The 23265-nt window shown below is 40.6% G+C and overlaps 1 protein-coding gene and 1 pseudogene across 7 annotated transcripts in view; one reads left to right on the forward strand and one right to left on the reverse strand.

The window, feature by feature from the left end:
* Nucleotides 1–12832, reverse strand: part of LOC111156867 (phospholipid phosphatase 1) — a 98456-nt gene extending 85624 nt beyond the window's left edge. For 2 of the 7 annotated variants that reach the window (XM_022517976.1, XM_022517975.1), the window contains exons 1-2: nucleotides 12413–12738; nucleotides 3761–3823 (exon numbers count right to left, since the gene is read on the reverse strand). In XM_022517976.1, coding sequence (XP_022373684.1) covers nucleotides 3761–3823; nucleotides 12413–12470 — 121 coding nt within the window. In that variant the 5' untranslated portion in view covers nucleotides 12471–12738. Of the gene's footprint in view, nucleotides 1–3760; nucleotides 3824–12412 lie in introns of all 7 variants that reach the window. The other 5 variants (XM_022517978.1, XM_022517977.1, XM_022517979.1 and 2 more) reach the window with 4 other exon arrangements.
* Nucleotides 12833–17894: 5062 nt separating this feature from the next.
* LOC111156902 lies at nucleotides 17895–18100 on the forward strand (annotated as a pseudogene).
* Nucleotides 18101–23265: the final 5165 nt, after the last annotated feature.

Here is a 23265-nt window from a genome sequence, read left to right on the forward strand (position 1 = left end):
AGAGGCTCACTTGAGTTTCAAATTTCAGTAATGAGTACTGAATAGCTCAGTGCCTTTAAATGTATGTTTTTAAGTTATTAGCAAGCAAAAAATATGCTCTCAAATGGGACTCGATTTTGTCAAGACTTTCTTACAACTTTGGCCATGGAATTTTAATTCTGCTATATTTTTAATGGGTGTTGAGTTTCCATGTCTAGAGAGTAGATGAATTCCTTAACTGTTCAATGGTATCTATACCCTAATGGCCTACATAGTAATAAATCAGTTGGACAGCTACAGCTACACAGTAACATTGAGGTCTCACCATTTTAATCACTAATTGGCTAATGAACTAGTCTGTACTGAGGAAAACAGAAACACAATCTCAGAAACACAATAATGCAATCACTCTACTTCAAAGAATATCTCTCACCTGTTTATTATCCAGCAGGCCAATGGAACAGAACATAGCACAAGCAGATTACAAGATTAGAAGAGATTCCCTTGGTGCATCAGATCTTCGCCAAAAGAATCTGACAGACTTCACAGAAGACAAACTGCTGTTGATACAATAAACTCCTGATATTCAGCAGACTTGGTTAAAACTGTGGTTTCTTTCCCTTTTTAATTAAATGGTAGGCAAACATTAATCTTTTTTTTTAAGAATTTATTTATTTGACAGAGAGAGATCACAAGTAGGCAGAGAGACAGACAGAGAGAGAGAGGAGGAAGCAGGCTCCCCACTGAGCAGAAAGCCCAATGTGGGATTTGATCCCAGGACCCTGAGATCATGACCTGAGCCGAAGGCAGAGGCTCAACCACTGAGCCACCCAGGTGCCCCCAAACATTAATCTTTTATTAAAAAAAAAAAATCAAAATCTCCCTTCACTGAAATTTCAGTCAGTCTGACCAAATTATATTTTACATTGGCTTTTCAAGATAGCACATGTCCCAATTTCTCACAGTATGACTGATACAGGAATAATAAACTAGTTGCAAGATTTCATGAGCCACTTAGTCACTGATAAAACTGTGTACCTAAGTATGGCAAAAGAGAAAATTCAAGCAGGGGGCCTGTATTACTTTGATTACTTTGTATCAAGGCCCATCACTACTTCCTAAACACTTTCCACCTTTTTCCTACTTTCTGTTGAGAACACTCACCTCATTCTTGACTAGATTAGACTTATAATTGATCACCTATAGGTCTGTTCCAGTTGCTCAAAACACCCCCTTGAATACTATGTGTTCTGTCTTCCTACTATAAGTCCCCTGGTGTCAACTGCTATAATATATTATGCAGCAACTGACTCTTCTTAATAACCAAGGTTTGCTTACCACTACAATCCTGAGATATATACAGGCAGCTATTATTCTCATTATAAAGTACACATGAATAAATGAAGCAGCCCATGAGATCCTGCCCATGTGATCACTGAGAGTAGCAGAAGCAAGACCAGAATTTGATTTCCAAGCCAACGGCTTTAATTATTAGATCATACTCTGAACTATTTAAATAGTTACATAAAGAAATTGCACTACTGGAAAACATCCATGACATCATATCCTAAGCAAAGGGGAAAGTCCACATAAAAACATCTCCATAAAGGTAATTTACTTGTTACTACATTTGGTTCATAATTAGGCTATCTTCAATGGCAGCACTTAGAATCTCACTCATATTGTGGTACATAAAGTTAATATTAATGTAGATATCCAACACTAGCTATAAAGTTGAATATTACCCATAACCTGCCTAACAAGTTTTGATAACATCAAAGTTTAAGAAAACCTTTTTGCCAACTCGAGCAGTAGGTCAGAAACAATACATATTTGGAAAAGTGCCCTTTTAAAATTCCTTTCTCTTATCCATGCCATTTGAAAAAAATAAAAATAAATGTCACTTGCTTCTGTTACACTGCATAACTATGTTAGGTACATTTTCCAATCAAATTGGGATATCGCTTAAAAAATTTTTTTTAATAATAGGTTTAGAGTTAATATTATAAATGTATGATTTTTAATTACATTTAGTCATACACTTAGTAAACTGCCTTTATGCAGAAGGTTATCAGCTAAAATTGGGCTATCCCAGAACACTGCAGATGGATGTGACCACTACATACATCTGCTTCTTAAACTCTATGGAAAGAAGAAAGGATAAATTCTTACTGATAAAAAGAAGTTACAATGAGAACAGCTTATGTTTAGCTCCTTCAACCTGAACTACAAGTTAGCTCTTAACCAGTTTATATTTAAGACATAAAAAACCTTCACGTTTTAGGAACTGAGAACTAAGAGAAGTTACCACTATCCAAACCATGCCATTACTAGCTCACACACCTATTTCTATTTTACTAATCTCTCTCCAAGCACAAACATTCATTTGGGTACCTTGCCCATGAGCTATAGGAATACTGTTCACCTAAAAGTAAAATTAGAAGATCTTACTGAGGTATCTGATAGCAGAAAGAAATAGGTTAGAAATAATTGAAACATTTCCCAAAATGATCTGGGCACTAAAAAAATGAAATATGAACCAGATTCCCATTCTCAATGCTCTTTAGGCTGAAACTAGAACTACACTAAATAAGATTCCAAAAGAAAAGTCAATACCATGTCACATCAAATTTGAGTAACAGACCAGGTCAGTGGTACCAAATTGGTTTATTAATTTAATAATGATAACAACAGCACAGGCCAGAACTATGCTAAACACTTCACTACGCATTGTCTCATACATTATCTCATCTAATTTCACAGCAATAGGAGGAATGCACTATTAGCATCTTTTTCCTCATTAGATGACAAAACTCATCCAAGAGTTGAAGCGACCTGCCCAATATCATAGAGTTAGTAACAGAGCTAAAATTCAAACCCCAGAAGAGTGGCTGACTCAAATACATTGCCTATACATTCATGTGGCAAATACTGGAATACCTACCATGTGCCACACACTTTCTAAGCACCCACCTCCTGTGTCTTCACCCAGTTAATACAGATGGGGCCTCAACTGTCTACAGAAATTATTTACAGAATTTAGCACTAGCCAAAAGTAATGTACCCAAAGGTATACATTATCTCTGCCAGAGGGTAAAAGCAAACATCTCAGGAGAAATTATTTTGAAATATAGATAGACTTCATTAAAATACCTACCGATCTCTATTTTCAAGGCTCTGTATACCTCTCCAGTGAGACCCTGTCTCACTCACTCTTAGTAAACTTCAAAGCAAGGACCTATCCAGCACTCAACTTACCAGACAGTATTGCCACTATTTCTTACGAGTCTGTCGTCCACAGTAAGCAAGAGCTATTTGAGATCCATGGCTTTTATTTTTCTACCTATTTTTTATGCCAGTGCTATGACATAAAATGAAGCTAAAACCTCAGAATTTTGTAAGGACTGCATAAGTTTATGTAAGACATTTACCAAAGGCTCATTTAGGCATTTAGTGAATAATGGTTTTCTTCACTTTTTATCACTTACCCCTAGAGCACCTAAGCAGCCAACCCATCTCTCTTAGTGCTGATGTAAATGTACCAAAAGGCAAGGCAGAACCTGGCTTAACAAGCTGCCAATTAACTCAAGAGCTCATCCGGTACATATTTCCTATATGTCATTTTCCTAGGCACCCCACCCTGAAAAAGACTCAGGAAACATTTCCAAGCAATGACCACTGAGAACTAAATCATGAGATTCTAACTATATCTGCTGGAATGAACTAGAAAGGTGACTCTGAACTCTCTAACACATGACTTACATGAAGTACAGTGACTTACATGAAGTACAGTGAAGGACAAAGGTCTTCCTTTCCTGTATAGAAATGCCCATGACAAAGCTATCTGAAAAAAAAAAAAAAAAAATCTGTGGGTATGTTACCAAACAGGGCAAATTAGTTACATCTTCCAGTATGAGATACTCTCCTGGCAATCAGGAGTTGGAGTTATGAAAAATTAAATTGCCCCTTTGGACAGCAGGCACATGTTCAAAATATCGTAAGTCAAAATAGACTCTGAAGTCACATCATACTGAATTCAGATGGCCATAAAACAATTAGGCCACCTAAAAATAATGATTGTTTTTAGAATCAACTAATCCCCTAATCTCTCCTTCCTCAACCTCTCCACTTATTAGCACCTTTCCTAAATCTGGACCAGTGAATCCACATTCAAAACGTATAATCCTTAAAAATATGTTTCCCAAGTCCTGACTGTACCACCTCTTAGCTGGGTTCCCTTGGGAGAGTTTCCCAATTATTCTATACCTCAGTTCTATCACCTACAGAATGGGGATGACCAAGCTACTGTCCCTGATCAAGTTGTTAAGAGACTTTACAGGCCACACAGGGCCTAGTAAGCACTAAATAACTGTCAGTTATTATTATCCACTTTGACAGTTAGAAATAAGTTACAAAATTCACTATTATGAATACCATGGATGCATACTATATACCAGTCACACTGTTACAAATGTTACAATCCCTGTGGCAAATGCTCTTTGCTGTTTGGCCCTCAACACCTGCTCTTCCCTAAACCTAAAATCAACTTCTTCCAGTTCCTCCATGGCCAGTTCAGATATCCCCTCCTCAGAGAAGACTTCCTTGAGATTGCCACCCTCCCCCATCTCACTCTCTTCTTCTAACCTTATTTTAATTCTTTTGTGGCATTTACAAACATCTATAATTTTCTTAAAGATTGAAGACATTACCTTCTTCGCAATGGCATTTACAGCTCCTAACATTGTATTAAACACATAATGGGTGCTCACTTAATAAAGATAATGTGAAGTCTAATATTTTTAAAAACCTAGCATTATTCTCTCTCTCTCTCTCTCTCTCCCTCACACACACACACACATCAAAAAAACAATTTCAGATTAAGATACATTGAAATAACTATCTGGTTGAAAAAAGCAAGAGTAAGAGGGAAAAGAGGATATGGGGAAGTGAGTAAGAGGGAGTGGAGGGTATGGAGAAGTATTACACAACAGTTTTTTTCTTTGCTGTCCACTTAATTGCTGAGAATTCAAATAACAGAATTTACACAAATGAGGATGTACAATTAAGGTCAATTTTTTTTTTTTAAATGAAGTTTACTTTTATATGAGGAGTGACCATTCCCATGGCCTGGGCAATAAAAACAGTGAAGGTGACACAGAATACAGCTAACTCCATTTTCTTGATTAAGCTGAAATTCAGGATTTATGAATATATAAAGTTTTTCTATTTGTTTAATTATTCTCTAACACAACCTACACAGATCAGTTTCCACCATTGTTGGGATTACCACTACTTGGAGATTGTATATGTGGTTTTTACACATGACTGATAACATTATTATTTCAAGTTGCTTTATAAGCTTCAAAGACATTCCATGAATATTCATGGGAAATGTTTCGAAGTTTGTGACTGTTTTTTGTCCCTAACACAAAACTAGTTGATGTTATTTCTATTAAAATTATGTTATAGTTGGTAGGATTAGAGAGGATTAATCTTATTTGACAAACATATCCTGCACAAAGTACAAGGCACTGCTCTAAGCTTTTTACAAATTGATTTACTTTAGCCTCAGAACCGCATAAAGTAGGTGCTTTTATTAGGAAGAAGCACAAAGAAGAAAATTGCCCAAGGTCACGAAACTAGTAAAGAGAAGAAATGAAATGTGAACCTAAGCAATGCATATCAAGAGTCTCACAGGGGCCTGGGTGGCTCAGTGGGTTAAAACCTCTGCCTTTGGCTCAGGTCATGATCTTGGGGTCCTGGGATGGAGCCCTGCACTGGGCTCTCTGCTCAACAGGGAGCCTGCTTCCTCCTCTCTCTCCACCTGCCTCTGTGCCTACTTGTGATCTCTGTCTGTCAAATAAATAAATAAAATCTTAAAAAAAAAAAAAGAGTCCATTACTAAACTATGTTACCTCCCTATTATTTTAAAGAAAAAGAGAAACTTACAGTTTATAAAGAACAAGTCATTCCCAATGTAAAACTAGTTTCAGGAAAAAAAAAAAAAAGCAACAACTCCGTTTAAGCCATCTCAATTTTAAACCTAGACAGTAAAGGGGCACCTGGGTGGCTCAGTGGGTTAAAACCTCTGCCTTCAGCTCAAGTTGTGATCCCAGGGTCCTGGGATAGAGCCCCGCATGGGGAATCTCTGCTCGGCAGGGAGCCTGCTTCCCCCACCCCTCTCTGCCTGCCTCTCTGCCTGCTTGTGATCTCTGCCTGTCAAGTAAATAAATAAATCTTAAAAAAACAAAAACAAAAACCTAGACAGTAAGAAGGTTGCAGAGAAGGAAAGCAGGAGGAAGAGAGAAGGAAAAAAAAATAGTAAAAATGAAAAATAAGGTAAATAAATAAGAAGGATGGAAGAAGAAAGCTACTTGTAACCACTGTCCATACTATCTGAATGGTGAGTGCTTTCTTAAAAAGAGAATAAGAGAAATAAAACAGTGTCTATATAATCCATAATTAGCTTACTAAACAGATTGTAATTTCTATCCCAAATAGTGAATTAAGTTACCTAAATTAGGAGGAAGTGGACAATTAACATTCCAAATTCCTTTCCATAAAATGGAAGCTACATTTTAATCGGCTTACTTAAAATCTGAGAAGTTAGTGACTTTCTTCCAACTTCTTTTAGTAAACAACAGCAATGTAAACTTCAATTTTTTATCCACAAGAATCAGAATAATTCCCCAAGCTGAGCAGATAGGAAACTTTGGTAGAGCTCCCAAAAAATGACTAAACAAGAAAAAGATTAATCAAGATCCACAGCATGCCCAGAAGTTTCCAAAAGGATGTAATTCAAAGTGACTATAAGGAAGAATTTACATTTCATAAACTCTATAGAGAAGAACATTCTCTGAACATTTCCAAAAGCAAGGTAAGTTTAAGTTAAAACTCAAGTGTACAAAGCCAACTGGAGCCAAATGGTAGCATTTTCTTCCAGGCCTCTACTTTTATTCACTTAAATGTAGAAAAGGCCTGCAACAGGACTCCAGTCTAACTCAAGAATATGCCAGCTTAACAAATCTTTGTTCATTTTTTTTTCCCAAAGATTTTATTTATTTATTTGACAAAGAGAGACACAGTGAGAGAAGGAACACAAGCAGAGGGAGTAGGAGAGGGAGAAGCAGGCCTCCCGCCAAGCAGGGAGCCTAATGTGGGACTCAATCCCAGGACTGTGGGACCATGGTTGGAGCCGAAGGCAGACGCCTAATGACCGAGCCACCCAGGCACCCGCTTTGTTCATTTTCTGAGATGATTTCCTTTTCACTGTGGCTTGGAGGAAAGAGAAAGTTTTTATAAAAAAGAGAAACAAACCCAGTAAACTTTCATCAGAAGGAAAAGAAGTTTGCTTAATAAAAGTTAATGGAGATTGAAATGGCTAGCAACCAAGATAAGCATTATGTCCAATTTATGTATTTATTTACTTATTTTTATCTTCAGCATCCAACACAATGCCAAGCACCAGCAGATACTAAATAAATACATGCTCAATAATGAATGAAGGAACAAACAAACATTAGGAAAAAAGGGAAGGCACAAAATGCTGCAGACTATTTACCAAGTGAGAATCTTTCACTAAATACTTACTTGGAAATACTTTTTTCCTTGAGAAACAGGCCCAAACTGAGAGACAGGAAAGAGACCACTCCTCAGGGGTAATACTTAAGGGGCAGAATGATGTCAGTGTCATGGCAACAACATATGGTATCAGTATTTGAGATAGATACTGAGGAAGAACAAGTAACAGGGATTCTACAAACACCTACTATTGGCTGCCAGCTCTTTGCTGCCAGATTTTATTCTTAATCTACTGATTCTGATTTAGCATAATAGTCGTACCACATTTAGAGCTTGTTAAGGAAACTATGACCTTGGAGACCATGAGCTTCTGTTTGCACCTGCTATAAAGAGCAGCTGTAAAAGGTGTTAAGTGCAGAAAGGGAAGCTACCTCAAATCTGTTTTGGACATGTATGAATGTCATTAGTAGGGTCCCAACCAAAAATCAACCAACCAACAAACCACAAACACAGTCAAAAGAAGGTATTCAACAGAATTTAATGAATCATCTTTATAAGTATAGGCAGGATTTAGGTAAAGTAGCAAGGGATGGTGGAATACTCCCAAGCTACCAACATCAGGAGGCCATTATCATCATTAGGCCTAAGGGGCAATTACGGGGTTACCAGAACCCAAAAAGATCTGTAACTGGAGCTGGCTGGCAGAGAGGGCCATTGAAGAGAAGCTGAGACCTATTCACAAAACCACACAACAGCTCTAGCAACACAAATCCAGCAGGAGAGAACTGGCTATTCCATGCCTCTACTGATGTACCATCAGCCAAAACCAAACAGAAACCATAAAATAAGAGGTTAGTTGATAGAGCCCATATAATTTGCCTGCTTCCCAGAACACAGAGCAAGCTGAACAGAGCTGGAGGGGCAAAGAAGAATATGGAGCCCAAAAAGGTATTCTAAATGACTGCCACATAGCAAAACACAAGTACATAAAAAGTTTTTGCCAGTTACACCTAAATCCTCAAGACACCATGGGATGCCAGTTACACCTAAATCTTCAAGACACCATTCAAGACAAAAAAGTCATCAACATAGGTTACTTACTTGGGTCACTACTGCCTTGCATCAAGTTGAGGAAATAAAAAAAGAGGATTCCAGGAAACTTTTGTCATTTCTGCATCACTAAGGATAAACAAACCATTTGTTTATAATGGATCAGGTCTAAGATAACTCCCTTCTTTGAACTCAAAGGGTACATATTTCATACTTCCATTATTATGCTTACCATGATATACTGTAACCTGTTGGTTTGTTCTTCATTAGACCCTGATCTCCCTTAGAGCAAGGACTGTCTTACTCATCTTTGTATCCCTAGCACCTAACATGGACCTGGCAGAATCAGCCTTCAATCAGTGTGCACTGAATCAATCAGTGGACTCAGTGTCCACTCACTGGCAGCCTTATGCCATGGTGGATAAAATCTGGAATGACTCTCAGTAATTAAACACTAGTAAGTTTTATTCAGGACACCATTTAACACACCAGGCAAAAACACTGTTCCTTTCACACCAGCCCACTATCATTCCCTATAGAGCAGCTTTTCTCGTATGCTCAGATGCTTATAGCCAGCCTTATCTACAATGATAGAACTCATCATCAAAAAAGCCAGAGAAAGATGGCAAGACTATGCTCCATTTCAAATACATACCATCTCTCAAAATCCTGACTCTTTTTCTACGAACTTACCACATCCACTGAAGGAACTAATCACCTGGGTATATCAGATGGAGAATTCATGTTTTATAGTGATAAAGATGATGGAGGGGCACAAATGTACATACACACACCAAAAAAACACATGTTTAATGATCACTTCAACAGACATCACATTCCATAAAATTATAAAGTAGTCACGTAGCAAAATCATGTAACATCATCATATTAAAATGGATACACTGTATGATGTTGGAGTGGTCATTAACAGAACCTGGAACATATTCACATTGTAATTATGAATCACTTTCACATAACCCTGTACTTAAGAAGTGTTTAATCATCTTTTTGTTGGTATAGTTAACTCTTACTGGTATATTCTCACAGAAAATGAATAAAGTTAATGCCAAGTTGATAACCCCTAATTTTAGGGTGTCAATCTCCTGCTGTCAGTAAAGTGAATAAAAACCAAATTTAAAATAACCCTTACACTCCAATAAAAAGGTGAATTTGCTATCAGAATGTATTGCCTTCCAGGGGCACCTGGGTAGTTCAGTCAGTTAAGTATCTGCCTTCGGCTCAGGTCATGACCCCAGAGTCCCAGGATCAGACTCCCTGCTCAGTGGGGATACTGCTTCTCCTTCTCCCTCTCCCTGTTGCTCCCCCTGCTTGTGCTCTCGAGCGCACACTCTCTCTTTCTCTAATAAATAAATGAAAATCTTTTTTAAAAATGTACTACCTTCCAAAACTCAGCATGAAAAAGTTCTTTATCTCCTCCCCCACTGCCCTCTTTCATTGCTGTTTGTAATGGAGGACTGATACTGTTAAATCTACTGTCATCTTATATATGAAAATAAAAAGAAGTGAGTACTTCATTTTCTGTTTAGGAAAAGGGAATTCTGGGCCCATGATGAAAATCTTCTGAATTACTTTAAAAGAATCTTGAGTAATACAGTAACAGATAAAACACATTTCAAACAGATGAGATATCTTCTTCTAAAACATACTTAATCCTTAAGTCCCCAAAGCAAGTCTTTCCAAAACCATCAAAGATATTTAAAATAAAAAACGCAATTGTATCTTTTTGGGAACCATCATAAATCCTGCAACTGTCAGGTCAATGTAGCAATAAAATTATTCTTACCTCTGTAGTATAATTATGTACTATTTGCATCATGTTGAAAACACAGACAAGAAGAACTTGTAATTTATAAGTCTGTTTTTAATGTTTTTCCATTATAAGCAAATTTTAAAACATACAAACAATACACAGGTCTACCTTGTGACTTTGTGATTATTAATATTAGCTTTAGCTACCTTAAAGTGGTATTATGTCTCATTTGTCCTAATACAGTGCTTGGCCCATAGAAAAAAACCTGACATTTGTTTTATAAATGAATAACTCTCACAAGGTAGGAGAAGAGGAAGTTGATACATAATTCTGAGAGTACACAATATGCAGCAATGACAGGGTACTAGCCAATATATTAAAATTATCAAAATTACTTCTGACCATTTTCCTCTCCCTTCTCTAAAATATAAATGAAGCTTAACGAAGCCCTACTGACGGTGAGTATGGGTTAAAGTACATTTTAAAATTTTACATCTTATCCGAGGGGAGGTGGGTGAGAAAATGGGTGAAGCAGGTGAAGGGGATTAAGAGTACACTTATTTTGATGAGCATGGAGTCATATGCAGAATTGTTGAGTCACTATACTGCACACCTGAAACTAACATAACACTGTTTTTTAAAAAACTACATTGGAATTAAAAGACAAATCTAAACGAAAATGAAATTTATCATCTTTACCAAAGATAAACCTTTCATTGTCAATAAATCAATTTCAATACATTTAATAGTTATTAATATGTCTTGACAACTGAAAGAGTTCCTCAGGTTTCTATAGTGTTCCTAAACGTGTTTTGCTTTCCTAAACTTAACTCCAAAAATTCACTGTGGAGGAGCTCTACAGGAAGTGTCTTAGTCAACAATAAAGATATTTCGTAGATAATAAAAAGGGATTTTACCTCAAAGAGAAGAATTTCTAAGAATTGAGCAAGACTGCAAGCCCCTAAGTGTACAGGTTTGAGGCAGGAAAAGTGGAATTCGGGATTCAAACCCGGGGAATTTCTTACCCGTGAAAGGCTATTAGGCACACCTGCACCTAGGATTCTCAAGTCACAGATTCCCCCAGCCAGGGAACTTGCCAGAACCATTACTTCCATACTTGATTAGGGCTACCCAAACCTCAATCAGATCTTGTTTCTTTTTTTTTTTTTTTTAAGAACATCTAAATAGTTCGCAACATACTGCTTTACAAAATACATATTAAAAAGATGAAAGTTTCCTTCCAAAGCCTATCCCTCATCCAGATGACTTCAATTCTTGTCAAAAGAAAGAAGCACCTGCCAACCAGCAGCCCCAGAAATGAACTCTTCCATGAGGAAGACAACGCCAAATCTGCTGCAGCCAAAGAATGTCTAGTGCTCCTTGTGGGCTGTCACTGGAGATGGAAAGCTACACCATGGCAAGGTCTGTACAGAGAAGGAAAGAGGTCTGGAGCACGCGCGCGCGCGCACACACACACCCAAACACACACACCCAAAAAGGCAAGCTTCTTCGGACCTATAGGCAGAAACCTGGCATCCTCACGCCCACTGGCAACGTGACAATTTACAACCGGGCAACACCTTCTAATTAGGAACGTTCTAGCCTTTTAAAGATGAAAAATTAAACTGCTTCCCACAAGTAAGATAAACCAGGCACTGGCGCCTGTTACTGAGAATCCTCAGTGAATCAAACCTCCGTGTCGCTCCTGAACCTGACAAGCCGGTGACCGGGTTTCCCTACAGCGTGGAGGGGAGGAGCCCACCCCGCTCTTGTTGGGAGTGGAACTGGAAACAGAGGACAGGAGCAAGGCACTGAGCGCAGAGGCGTGAACAGCGTCCAAGCAGAGCTGAGCTCAGCACACCCGCAGGAGACAGACAGAGGAGGTCACACGGGGGCCTGGGTGCAGGCTGCAAAGCGGGATCCCGGGGCTGCGGAAGCGGCCCCCGGAGTCTCCCCTAGCAAAGGCGTGCGCGTCAGGCGCACACACACCGCCCCCACGCCCGTCCGCAGCTCTCCGCGAGTCCCCTCCCAGAAGACACACGCCCGTACCCACCGGGGCACACGCCCCTCGGGCCGGCGGCGCCTACGTACCCAGCAACACGCAGAGCACATCAAGGGCCACGTACGGCAGCCGCGTCTTGTCAAACATGGTCCCGGCGGCCCGACGCGGGCGGTAGATGAGGCACACGATTCACGACACTGGGCCACGGGGTGGCGACGGCCCCAGCTGTGCCTCCTCTCGGCGGGAGAAGCGCCTCTGAGGGCAGACGAGGTCCTGCCGGCTCTCTGGCGGCCAACAATGGCGCCCGGGACCCCTACCCTCGCAGCTCCCACGCCCCGAGACGTTCGCGTGCCAGCCGCGGTTGCTCCGTGGTCTCGGGCCCTCCTCGGTAGGCCCTGGCCTGCCCGGGCGGTTAGCTGTCGCGATCCCGAAGCCCGCTCCAACGGGCGGGGCGTCGGAACTCGTGCTTTAAGGATGGGACCGGTAGGGAGGAGGAACATGGGCTCGGCCCCTCCTGCGGGGCAGCGCGGGACTGGCCAGCCTGCGGCCTCGCTGGCTGAGGGGAGCACAGCAAACTCTAAACGGCCAGTAATGGGGCGGTGGGGCGGGGCCGGGAACCCCAAGCCCGAGAGCTTTGGCCAATCAGCGCCGCCAGCCCCGCCCCGCCCGACCTGCGGACCCCGCCCCTAAATTGGGATGCACTGCGGTCTGGCTGACGTTGGGGGCGCCCCGGGTGTGAGGCGAGGGCCGTTGCTCTGACCGGCGTTCCTGCGGTGGTCGCAGGAAGATGTCTCGGGAGTCCTGGCCGAGGATTATTGCTGCCGGGAAGGAGAGCTAGGCTCCGGGCCCACGATCCGGCCTCCTTCCAGCCATCCTTATCCGTACAGATTGGCTAATAAAGAGGTCTGAGGCAGGCAGTGACAGAGACTTGTCCGAGCGTTATTTAGGCTCCTGTGAGCCTTTTGCTTGCTTAGGCTTCGACGTAGGCCCTCAAGTGTGGTCTGGCTGAACCCAGTATTAGTACGAATCCTGCTAAGTCATCGCGCTCCTTGATGTCTGATGCCTTTGATACGTGATCAAATAACTGATCCTCCACCTTTGGCCTGCCTTTCTGTTTCTTCATAGTAATTTTCCATCCACTGAACCCTCGCTCTGCTTGTTTGTTGGCTATAAATTCCCAGCTGTCTTTACTGTATTCAAAGCGAAGCAAAATTTCTTTCTCCTATTGTAGTAATTTTGACCCCCCAATAGCAATAGTTTTCCTCACCATTTTAACAAGTGTAAATCATTTTTCTTTAACCTGGGTGGCTCAGATGGTTAAGCGTCCACCTTTAGCTCAGGTCCTGGAATGGAGTCCCGAGTCGAGTTCCCTGCTCAGCAGGGACTCTGCTTCTCCCTCTCTCCCTGCCTCTCCCCCTGCTTGTGCTCGCTCGCTCTCTCTCTCTCTCTCTCTCAAATGAATAAATAAAATCTTTAAAAAAAAAAAAGAATGTAAATTTTGTGTTTCACCTTTTGTTGGAATATCTTTTTAAAAGTTTTAACAATTTATAACAAAAAAATGTGCCATTGTTGATATGGCTTTCTTTACTTCCAGAGTAAAGTACAAAGTCCCCAGAGTGAAAGGTCACAGCAAATTGAAATTACTTGTGATATCTAAGTATTTGGTATTCATTCAAAACATATTTATTGTTACTGTGTGCTGGGCATAGTCTAGGGACAGTGCTTTATTTAAACAGGTTTTGAAATAAACATTTACTTTTTTAAAACGCCTTTTCAAAAGTAAACATTCAAAAAACCCTATTGATTAATTTTATTTTATTCACTCATTCATTCCTTCAGCATTTGTTGAGTCCCTCGATATACATCAAACTCAGTGCACACTATAGAGACACTAAAATGAACAAGAAAAGATCTCTGCCCTCTAGGAGCCAACCGCCCCGTCAGGAAGTCTAATGTGTAATCAAATGAACATTGTGATGTTGGCTTACAGCAGGCACACAAAGCAGGAGTAAGTGTTTTGCCTGAGAGCTCTGGAAACACTGCATAGGGAGGTGCACTTTCCCATCCCTCTGCCAACACCAGAAGACATTTTCTTAGGTTAGAAGGAGGTAAAGAAAACAGTTAATATATTAACAGATTTTTTGCCTTTTGGAGGAGTTACAGTTAATAACTTTTAAAATAGATCAACAAAAGAAAGTCCATTAAGATGTATTAAGCCATATCCTGTTTTTTAAATCCCAGACTGTACTCCCAGGCGGTTGTACTATTTTACCTCACCCACACTAGCAGTAGTGACCATCCCACATTTTTATCAACATTTACTTATTTTTTAAAGATTTTATTTATTTGACACAGAGAGAGATCACAAGTAGACAGAGAGGCAGGCAGAGAGAGAGGGGGAAGCAGGCTCCCTGCTGAGCAGACAGCGGGATGCGAGGCTCATCCCAGGACCCTGAGATCATGACCTGAGCCAAAGGCAGAGGCTTAACCCACTGAGCCAGGCGCCCCTCAACATTTATTTTTGAGATGTCTTCATTTTTGCTAATTTCGTGATTATACTATGTAGTCATAATGAGTGGTTATCACAATGTAGTCATAATTTGATTTCCGTGATCACTAATGTGACTAGGCATCTTTCTCTAAATTTATTCACCACAAATGTTTCTTCTGTCAATGGCCTGTCTTTCGCATATTTTTCTATTGGGTTGATTTATCTGAGCAGAGAGCCTGATGCAGGGCTCGATCCCAGGACCCTGAGCCAAAAAGCAGAGGCTTTAACCCACTAAGCCACCAGACACCCCAGGGTAGAAGTTCTTTTTTTTTTTTTTTTTTTTTTTTTTACGATTTTTATTTATTTATTTATTTGACAGAGATCACAAGTAGGCAGAGAGAGAGAAGGAAGCAGGCTCCCTTCCAAGCTGAGAGCCCGATGCCGGGGCTCAATGTCAGAACTCGATCCCAGGACCCTGGGATCATGACCTGAGCCCAAGGCAGAGGCTTTAACCCACTGAGCCATCCAGGTGCCCCAGGGTAGAAGTTCTTTATATAATCTCAATAGTAATCACTTATGGCTTGTGATTTCACTTCCTTTATGAACAGCTAGGTTACAGAGTTCTTACAAATGTTATATACACAGAAATCTACTGGCAGGTTTCTGTGAAAGTTCTTGCTCTCTTGACCAAAGATAAAGACTGGCTTCCCTTCCCTTCTCTTTCCACCTTCTTTGAACATGAACATGACATTTAGAGCTATAGCAACCATCTTGTGATCATGAGGAAAAAGCCTATAAGAGTAGTCCCCCTAGTCTTTAGAATATAATGTTGAACCACTAAAACAGTCAGCAACTACCTACCTCCAGATTTTTTCATATGTGAGAGAAAAACAATTGCTTAAGCTCAAGTATTCACGACTGTTACAAGGCTAAAGAGTATGTTGAGTCCTGTTTCTGAGAACTCACACGTCATATTACTTTAAGAAAACCTTTTACTTGAGCTTGCTTAATTGAATCAAACCATAATGCCCTGAATAAAACAATTTGGGCAGACAGGAAAGAGTGCTGAGTGGACTGTGAAGAACGGTTTGAGCAAAGAGGCAAAACCAGTAGCATATTCTGAGGCCTCTGAGTAAGATAGGTGAAAAACCTCACAGTGTGGGTGAGTGGAAGATAAGGTTCTAAAAGTGCGGTTATGACAGTTTATACCTTAAGAGTGTGTCTGGAGGCAAAGAAGAATCACTGAAAATGCATAGTGACCTGCTGAAAAGGTAATTTAAAACAGGTGATCTAGCTGTGAGAGGAAGTCCTAATCTCTGTAGTGGGTTATAAACTGAAGAAGGGCAAACCTTATTTTGTAAACTGGATTATCTGGTTTCAAATCATTTTCTCTGTGTATTTCCATTTCGTTACCCTCCATCCTTCCTAAAATCTTGTTTATGGCTCCCAGTCCTTTTACAGTTTTGCTAAGGGGTATGAGGGTTAAAGTCTTCTGCTAACTCTTGAGCCAGTGCACAAATGGGAAGAACTATAGAAGGAGGTGAACCTCTAGGATTAGCCTTGGGGACCTCATGGGTGGGCAAACGGGCTCCACCGAGATAGTCCCCTCCGACCCACCCTCTCCTTCAGTGTCAAGCTTGCAGAGCTTGAATGTTATGCTGTCGTTGGTTTTCAGGAAGCCAAAATTTTCTTAATAGGCTTACTGTGATGATCAAACACGAAAAAGTGTGAGTGCCGTTGCCTAGCAAACATCTGATCTAAGCAGACACTCAACATATATATTTTTTCAAAAACAAAGATTTCTGTGACTCCCTCCATTATTTCTGCTTTCCTAACACCCACTCAACCCCAAATCTACCCTGGTTCCCTAATCCACTGAAGAAATGGTGTTGGTCTGACGTGACTTGTTCTTAGTAAATCCACACCTGGTACTGTTGATCACCACTTCCTTTCTCTACGATGGTCACAAATTATTGCCTTAATAATCTCTTTAAAAATGTGTCACCAAGGGGGGTGCCTGGGTGGCTCAGTGGGTTAAAGCCTCTGCCTTCAGCTCAGGTCATGATCCCAGAGTCCTGGGATCAAGCCCCACATAGGGCTCTCTGCTCTGCAGGGAGCCTGCTTCCCTTCCTGTCTCTCTGCCTACTTGTGATCTCTCTGTCAAATAAATAAATAAAATATTTTTTAAAAAATATGTGTCACCAAAATACAGGAGTTAATCACCTATAAGATATCTATAGCATTAGAGACAATGCATATATTTTCTTTAAAAAAAATCTTGAATAGGATGGCCATCCATTTCCTACTCTTCTTCAGAATCCACCTTCTTCAGCTGTTTTAGCCACATAATAAAACCCGTCCTTCTCTCACAACCCTTGCTTTGTGCTCTTCTTATATTATCCATGTCCCTCTCCTAAACCCCATCCCTGGATGGGTACAACTGCTGAACTCGTTACCTTAAGCAATGGGAGTAGGCCTCCTTCAGCATTGTATTCCCAGCTCCAGAGTTGTACTCGGCAGTTAAGAAAATTTAAAAAGTTTTAATAAAAAAATGAGAAAAAGGAAAATAAATAGTTGAGAAGAGAGTCAAGCTGTGCCTCCCACACTTTTCTGTTGTTATTTTAGCAAATGGAAGCTTGTCTGGGGTGAAGGTGGGAAGCAGGTTTAATTTTCCTGCTTACAGGTCTATGATACCACTTTATAAGCACTCTTTTGTGTTCTCTAGTATGTGAAGTGGTTTAAAAAGTGGATCTATTCCCTTCTAAATCACGATGGTACAGAATAATTCTAACTGGAAGTCAAAGAATCAAAGGAAAGCAAAGGAAACTTATGTCCTTTCCTCCTTTTCTTTCTCATTAAGATCAGAGCCAGGAATGCATTTCTAGGCACTTCTTACCCTTCAGAGCTACCTTCCCTTTCAGAGTGTCTTCCCTAACAGATTTCATTTAGTTTGTTCTTTTAAAATGCTACCTTTGGAGAGTCTATGGCAATGATACTAGAACTTTTTACTTTGAAATCATCTAGGGTGTTGGTTCAACAGGCTTCCCTGGGCAGGGTCTGGGGAAGGGGTGACAGGCACCATGTCCTGCTGTGATGGTAACAAGAAGAAGCCTCTGAAACAGCCCAAGAAGCAGGCCAGGGAGATGGACAAGATAACGCATTCAAGCAGAAACAGAAAGAGAAGCAGAAGCAAGAAGAGCTAAAAACGAAAGCCACAGGGAAGGGGCCCCTGGCCACAGGTGGAATTAACAGATCTGGCAAAAGGGAAGCCAGCGCCAGTGCCTGAGGCAAAAGTGATCCTCAGTTCCATTCCTATTTAAACATCTGGATCTCTACTCCCCCTTTCCACCCTGTCCTAGCGTTTGTTGCCACCTGTAACTGGAATGAAGTGTTGTCTTAGATCCTGTTGTAGATTTAAGAATAAACTTTTGTTAAAAAAAAAAAAAATGAAGCAATCATTTAAAAAAAAAAAAAAAGCCCAGCTCCATTCTATCTCCAGAGATTCTAAGATAAAGATTTAGCATGGAACCCAAGCATTATTTTCTTATCATGTTTAACAAAAGCCCCAGGAGATTCTGATGGCCATCAGAATTTGAAAACCTCAGATCTAGTCTGTCCACATTTTCACTTTCCAGACAAGGTGGGGTTTTTTGGACAAGTTTTTTGGGTTTTTTTTTTTTTTTTTTTAAGATTCTTATTTATTTGACAGAGAGAGACACAGCAAGAGGAGGAACACAAGCAGGGGGAGTGCGAGAGGGAGAAGCAGTCTTCCTGCTGAGCAGCCCCTCCTCCCTCCCCCCCTTGGGATCCCAGGACCCTGGGATTATGACCACAGCCAAAGGCAGACACTAGTTTTAGTAAAGTTTTAATAAAATGAAATCACTTTCCTCAAAGTAATTAAAACACATTAAGACCATTGTAAGCACCACACAGTAATTAAACACCTGGGCTCAGGAATCAGGTTCACCAAATACCTTTGAGCAAATTACCTAAAAGTTTCTGTGCACCAATTTCCTCACTTGTAAGATAAGAGCGATAATAAAAGTACCTACCTTATAGGTTTATTGTGAGGATTAAATGAGATAATATGTCTAGAACACTTAGCACAACAATGCCAAAGCACACAGAGGTAATAAATGTTGGACATTATTAAATGAAGATTCTTGTCACCTCTTCATCGGAAGCAGGTTGATGGTATGTTCTACTAGCCTAAGAATAGTGTTCAGGGGCTCTCCAAACTCTGCAATTTTATGTTAAATTTTATGTTTATGTGTTCCGCTGAGAAATAGATCTATAGGTAGCTCTTCCCAGATTCTCCGAGAGGGTCTGTAACTGTCCTGAGCTCTAGAACCTAGCTTCTCAAACAGTGCCCTTAACTGGCAGTGTCTGTCTTCCCTCGGGCTTCTCAGAAAGGTGGATTCAGACCACACCCCAGAAATGCTAAATCAGAATCCGTTTCGGTAAGATCCCAAGTGATTCCCGTGCACATTAACATTTGACAAGCACTGCTCCAGAAATTTCCCAAATTTCCGTGATAATGAGAATAACCTGGTATCTTATTAAATATGCAGATTATCTGGGATCTTCTTTAGAAATTGTGACTCATTAAATCTGGGTTACTCTTTTGCAGGTGGGGTGAGTGTTATTCTTATATTTAGGGAGGAAACACTGGTCTCAAAGATGAAGTCATCTGTAAGTGAAGAATTTGTCAGAGAATCTGTTTTTTGCTGACCTAGCCTTCCTGCCATAGCTTCTTTGTCTTTGCAGGTAAGAGTGAAGGAGAGGGTATTTAGTACTGAGGCTGCTTAAAGCCCAGATGATCTCCAGTTCCTATGCATGTGAAGCCTTGTGATCAATCCCTTTGTTTTCTCTAGTAAGCTTGCTTCTCTATAGCTAGCCACAAAAAATGCCTAATACAATGTGTTGGTATTTTATAGAATACAATATGTAATACATATAAAGCAATATTGGTAACATTACACCTGAGAATTTACATTCCAGCATAAGAGCTAAAAACATAATCCCATTGAAATCACCCTGGGTAATCCTTCCCAATCCCATACCCTCAGCCTGCTCATTTTCCACTCCCTCCAACACAGAGTTCGTGACCACCTTCTACATTTTGCCTTTATCATTCTCTTCACTTAAAAGAAAATCATGATGGGGTGCCTGAGTGGCTCAGACCATTAAGAATCCGACTCTTGATTTCAGCTCAGGTTATGGTCTCAGGGTGGTGAGATAGAGCCCCGCCTCAGGCTCTGCACTCAATAGCGAGTCTGCCTGGGATTCTCTCCCTTTCCCTCTGCCCACCCCCCCAATGGTGCTTAATCTCTCTCTCTCAAATAAATCAATCAATCTTCAAAAGAAAATGATGGCTTTGCCACATATTTGTCCCTAGTCAGTGTTTAAAATGTTTTGAATTTTATAAGAACAGTGTACTATGTACACTAGTAAGGATTTGCTTCTCCACTTATCATTATTACTAGTGTTTATTCATGTTATTTCCTGTTCCTACAGATCAGTTATTCTCACTGATGGATAAATTTCCATTTGTGTAAATATGCCCTTCTACTTATTCATTCACCTGCCAATTGACATCTGGGTGATTTACTTCAGACTTTTAAAATTCATTTCAAAAAAATACATGTAAGCAGGAGTATCTCTAGAGCACTTAATAGGAGTGGAATAGCTAGGGTATTGGGGTAGGTTGGCAATGAACCCCAAAGATATGTCCACATCCTCATCCTTCAAACCTGTGGCCATACCTCATACAGAAAAAGAGTTTTAGCAAATGTGATTAAGTTAAATATCTGGGGATTTTCTTGATTCAAGATTATCTTGAATTATTCAAGTGAGCCCTAAATGCAATCCCACCCTTCTTATAAAGTGGGAGGCAGAAGGAGATTTGAATCTAGACAGAAGAGAAGAAGGCAACGTGCCTTCTCAACACCTTGATTTCAGTCCAGGGAAACTGACATTAAACTTCTGGCCTCCAGAACTATGAGGAAATAAGTTACTCTCGTTTTAAGTCATCAAGTTTGTGGTCATTTGCTGCAGCAGACATCAGAAAGTAATACAAGTATGCATACATACAACTTGAGAAGATAATGCTAAACTATTTTCAACTGATGATATGTCAACGTCATGTATCAAATATTAGTTCCAGTGGTGGTTCCAGAATTCTTGTATAGGAGGATTTAGGAAACTTGTTTTGAAGTTATATTTTCCCAATACTTTTAAAACAATGGGGGAAAGCCCATCAAGGATCCCTATCAAAGACTACTGGTGGCGAGAGTGGGTTGCTATTCATAGACACACTCTCAAGTTATTACTTTGCAGGCTTACTAATCACAACTGAGTTCTCTGCTTAGTTGTATTATTCTCTTGTTGGAAATCACAGAGAGATAATCTTGTTGGCCTCAGGCTGGGGAGGTGTAACTAGTTCTTAGATGCCGGAGCAGGTTTTTAGGATCACTGGCATGCCATGTGTTTATTGGAATGATTTCCCTGTTTATGAAGCTACTTTTGTTGTTACACCAAGAGTAGGTTTATGTAGAAGCATTGTCCTGGTCTTTATACCTTGCAGAAACAGCATGTCTTTTCAGAACAGAGCCTCCAAGAACAGCCAAGGGGCTGAACTGCAGATAAGCCCACTGTGCCCTTTACTCTTTGCATGTTTGTTTGATTCAACACAGCTCACAGCTCTTGGTCCTACCAAACTTCAGACACTCTAGGATCACTGTTGCTGCTGCTGCTGTCAGTTGCAGCCCATAAGGGATAAAAGAAAGAGATTTTTTTTAAAGACTTTTAGTTATTTATTTATTTGTTATTTTTTTGAGAGAGAGGGTGAGCACGTGCTCAAGCAAGCATGGGCAGGGGATAAGGCAAAGGGAAAGAATCTCAAGCAAACCTCCTGCTGAGCTCAGAGCCCCACTGGGGGCTCGATCTCACAACCCTCAGATCATGACCTGAGCCGAAATCAAGAGTCAGTCACTTAAATGACTGAGCTGCCCAGGCACCGCAGGGATAAAAGCATGAGATTCAAAAAAAATTTTTATTTCCAACAATCAGGAGGACAATATATTAGTTTCTGTTTCTGCTTTCACAAATTACCACAAAATTCAACGTGAAGTTACAGTCTGTGGGTCACAAGTCCAACATGTGTCTCACTGGGCTAAAATCAAGGTGTTGGCAATTCTGTGCCCCTTTCTGGAGGATTTAGAGGAGAATCTATTTCTTTCCCTTTTGCAGTTTCTAAAGGCTGCCTACATTCCATGGCTCCGAGTCTCTCTCCTTCCTCTTCAAAGCCAGCAAGAGTACATCCCTGACCATCTTTCCACAGGCACATCTCCTTCTAATTGCAATGGGAGAAGTTCCCCAATTTTAATTTTAATTTTTCTTAACATATAATATATTATTAGCCGCAAGGGTATAGGTCTGTGAATCGCCAGGTTAACACACTTCACAGCACTCACCATAGCATACACCCTCCCCAATGTCCATAACCCCACCCCCCTCTCCCTAGCCCCCCGCCCCCGGCAACCCTCAGTTTGTTTTGTGAGATTAAGAGTCTCTTATTGTTTGTCTCCCTCCCGATCTCATCTTGTTTCATTTATTCCTTTCCTACCCCACAAAACCTCCACGTTGCCTCTCAACTTCCTCATATCAGGGAGATCATATGATAATTGTCTTTCTCTGATTGACTTACTTCGCTCAGCATAATACCCTCTAGTTCCATCCACGTCATTGCAAATGGCAAGATTTCATTTCTTTTGATGGCTTCATAGTATTCCATTGTATATATATACCACCTCTTCTTTATCCATTCATCTGTTGATAGACATCTAGGTTCTTTCCATAGTTTGCCTATTGTGGACATTGCTGCTATAAACATTCGGGTGCACGTGTCCCTTCAGATCGCTACATTTGTATCTTTAGGGTAAATACCCAGCAGTGCAATTGCTGGGTCGTAGGGTAGCTCTATTTTCAACTTTTTGAGGAACCTCCATGCTGTTTTCCAGAGTGGTTGCACCAGCTTGCATTCCCACCAACAGTGTAGGAGGGTTCCCCTTTCTCCGCATCCTCGCCAGCATCTGTCATTTCCTGACTTGTTAATTTTAGCCATTCTGACTGGTGTGAGGTGGTATCTCATTGTGGTTTTGATTTGTATTTCCCTGGTGCCCAGTGATGTGGAGCACTTTTTCATGTGTCTGTTGGCCATCTGGATGTCTTCTTTGCAGAAATGCCTGTTCACGTCCTTTGCCCATTTCTAGATTAGATTATTTGTTCTTTGGGTGTTGAGTTTGATAAGTTCTTTATAGATTTTGGATACCAGCCCTTTATGTGATATGCCGTTTGCAAATATCTTCTCCCATTCTGTGGGTTGTCTTTTGGTTTTGTTGAATGTTTCCTTTGCTGTGCAAAAGCTTTTGATCTTGATGAAGTCCTAAT

Source organism: Enhydra lutris, unplaced genomic scaffold (genome assembly GCF_002288905.1).
Source record: "Enhydra lutris kenyoni isolate GAN:26980312 unplaced genomic scaffold, ASM228890v2 scaffoldscaffold50, whole genome shotgun sequence".
NCBI lineage: Eukaryota > Metazoa > Chordata > Mammalia > Carnivora > Mustelidae > Enhydra > Enhydra lutris.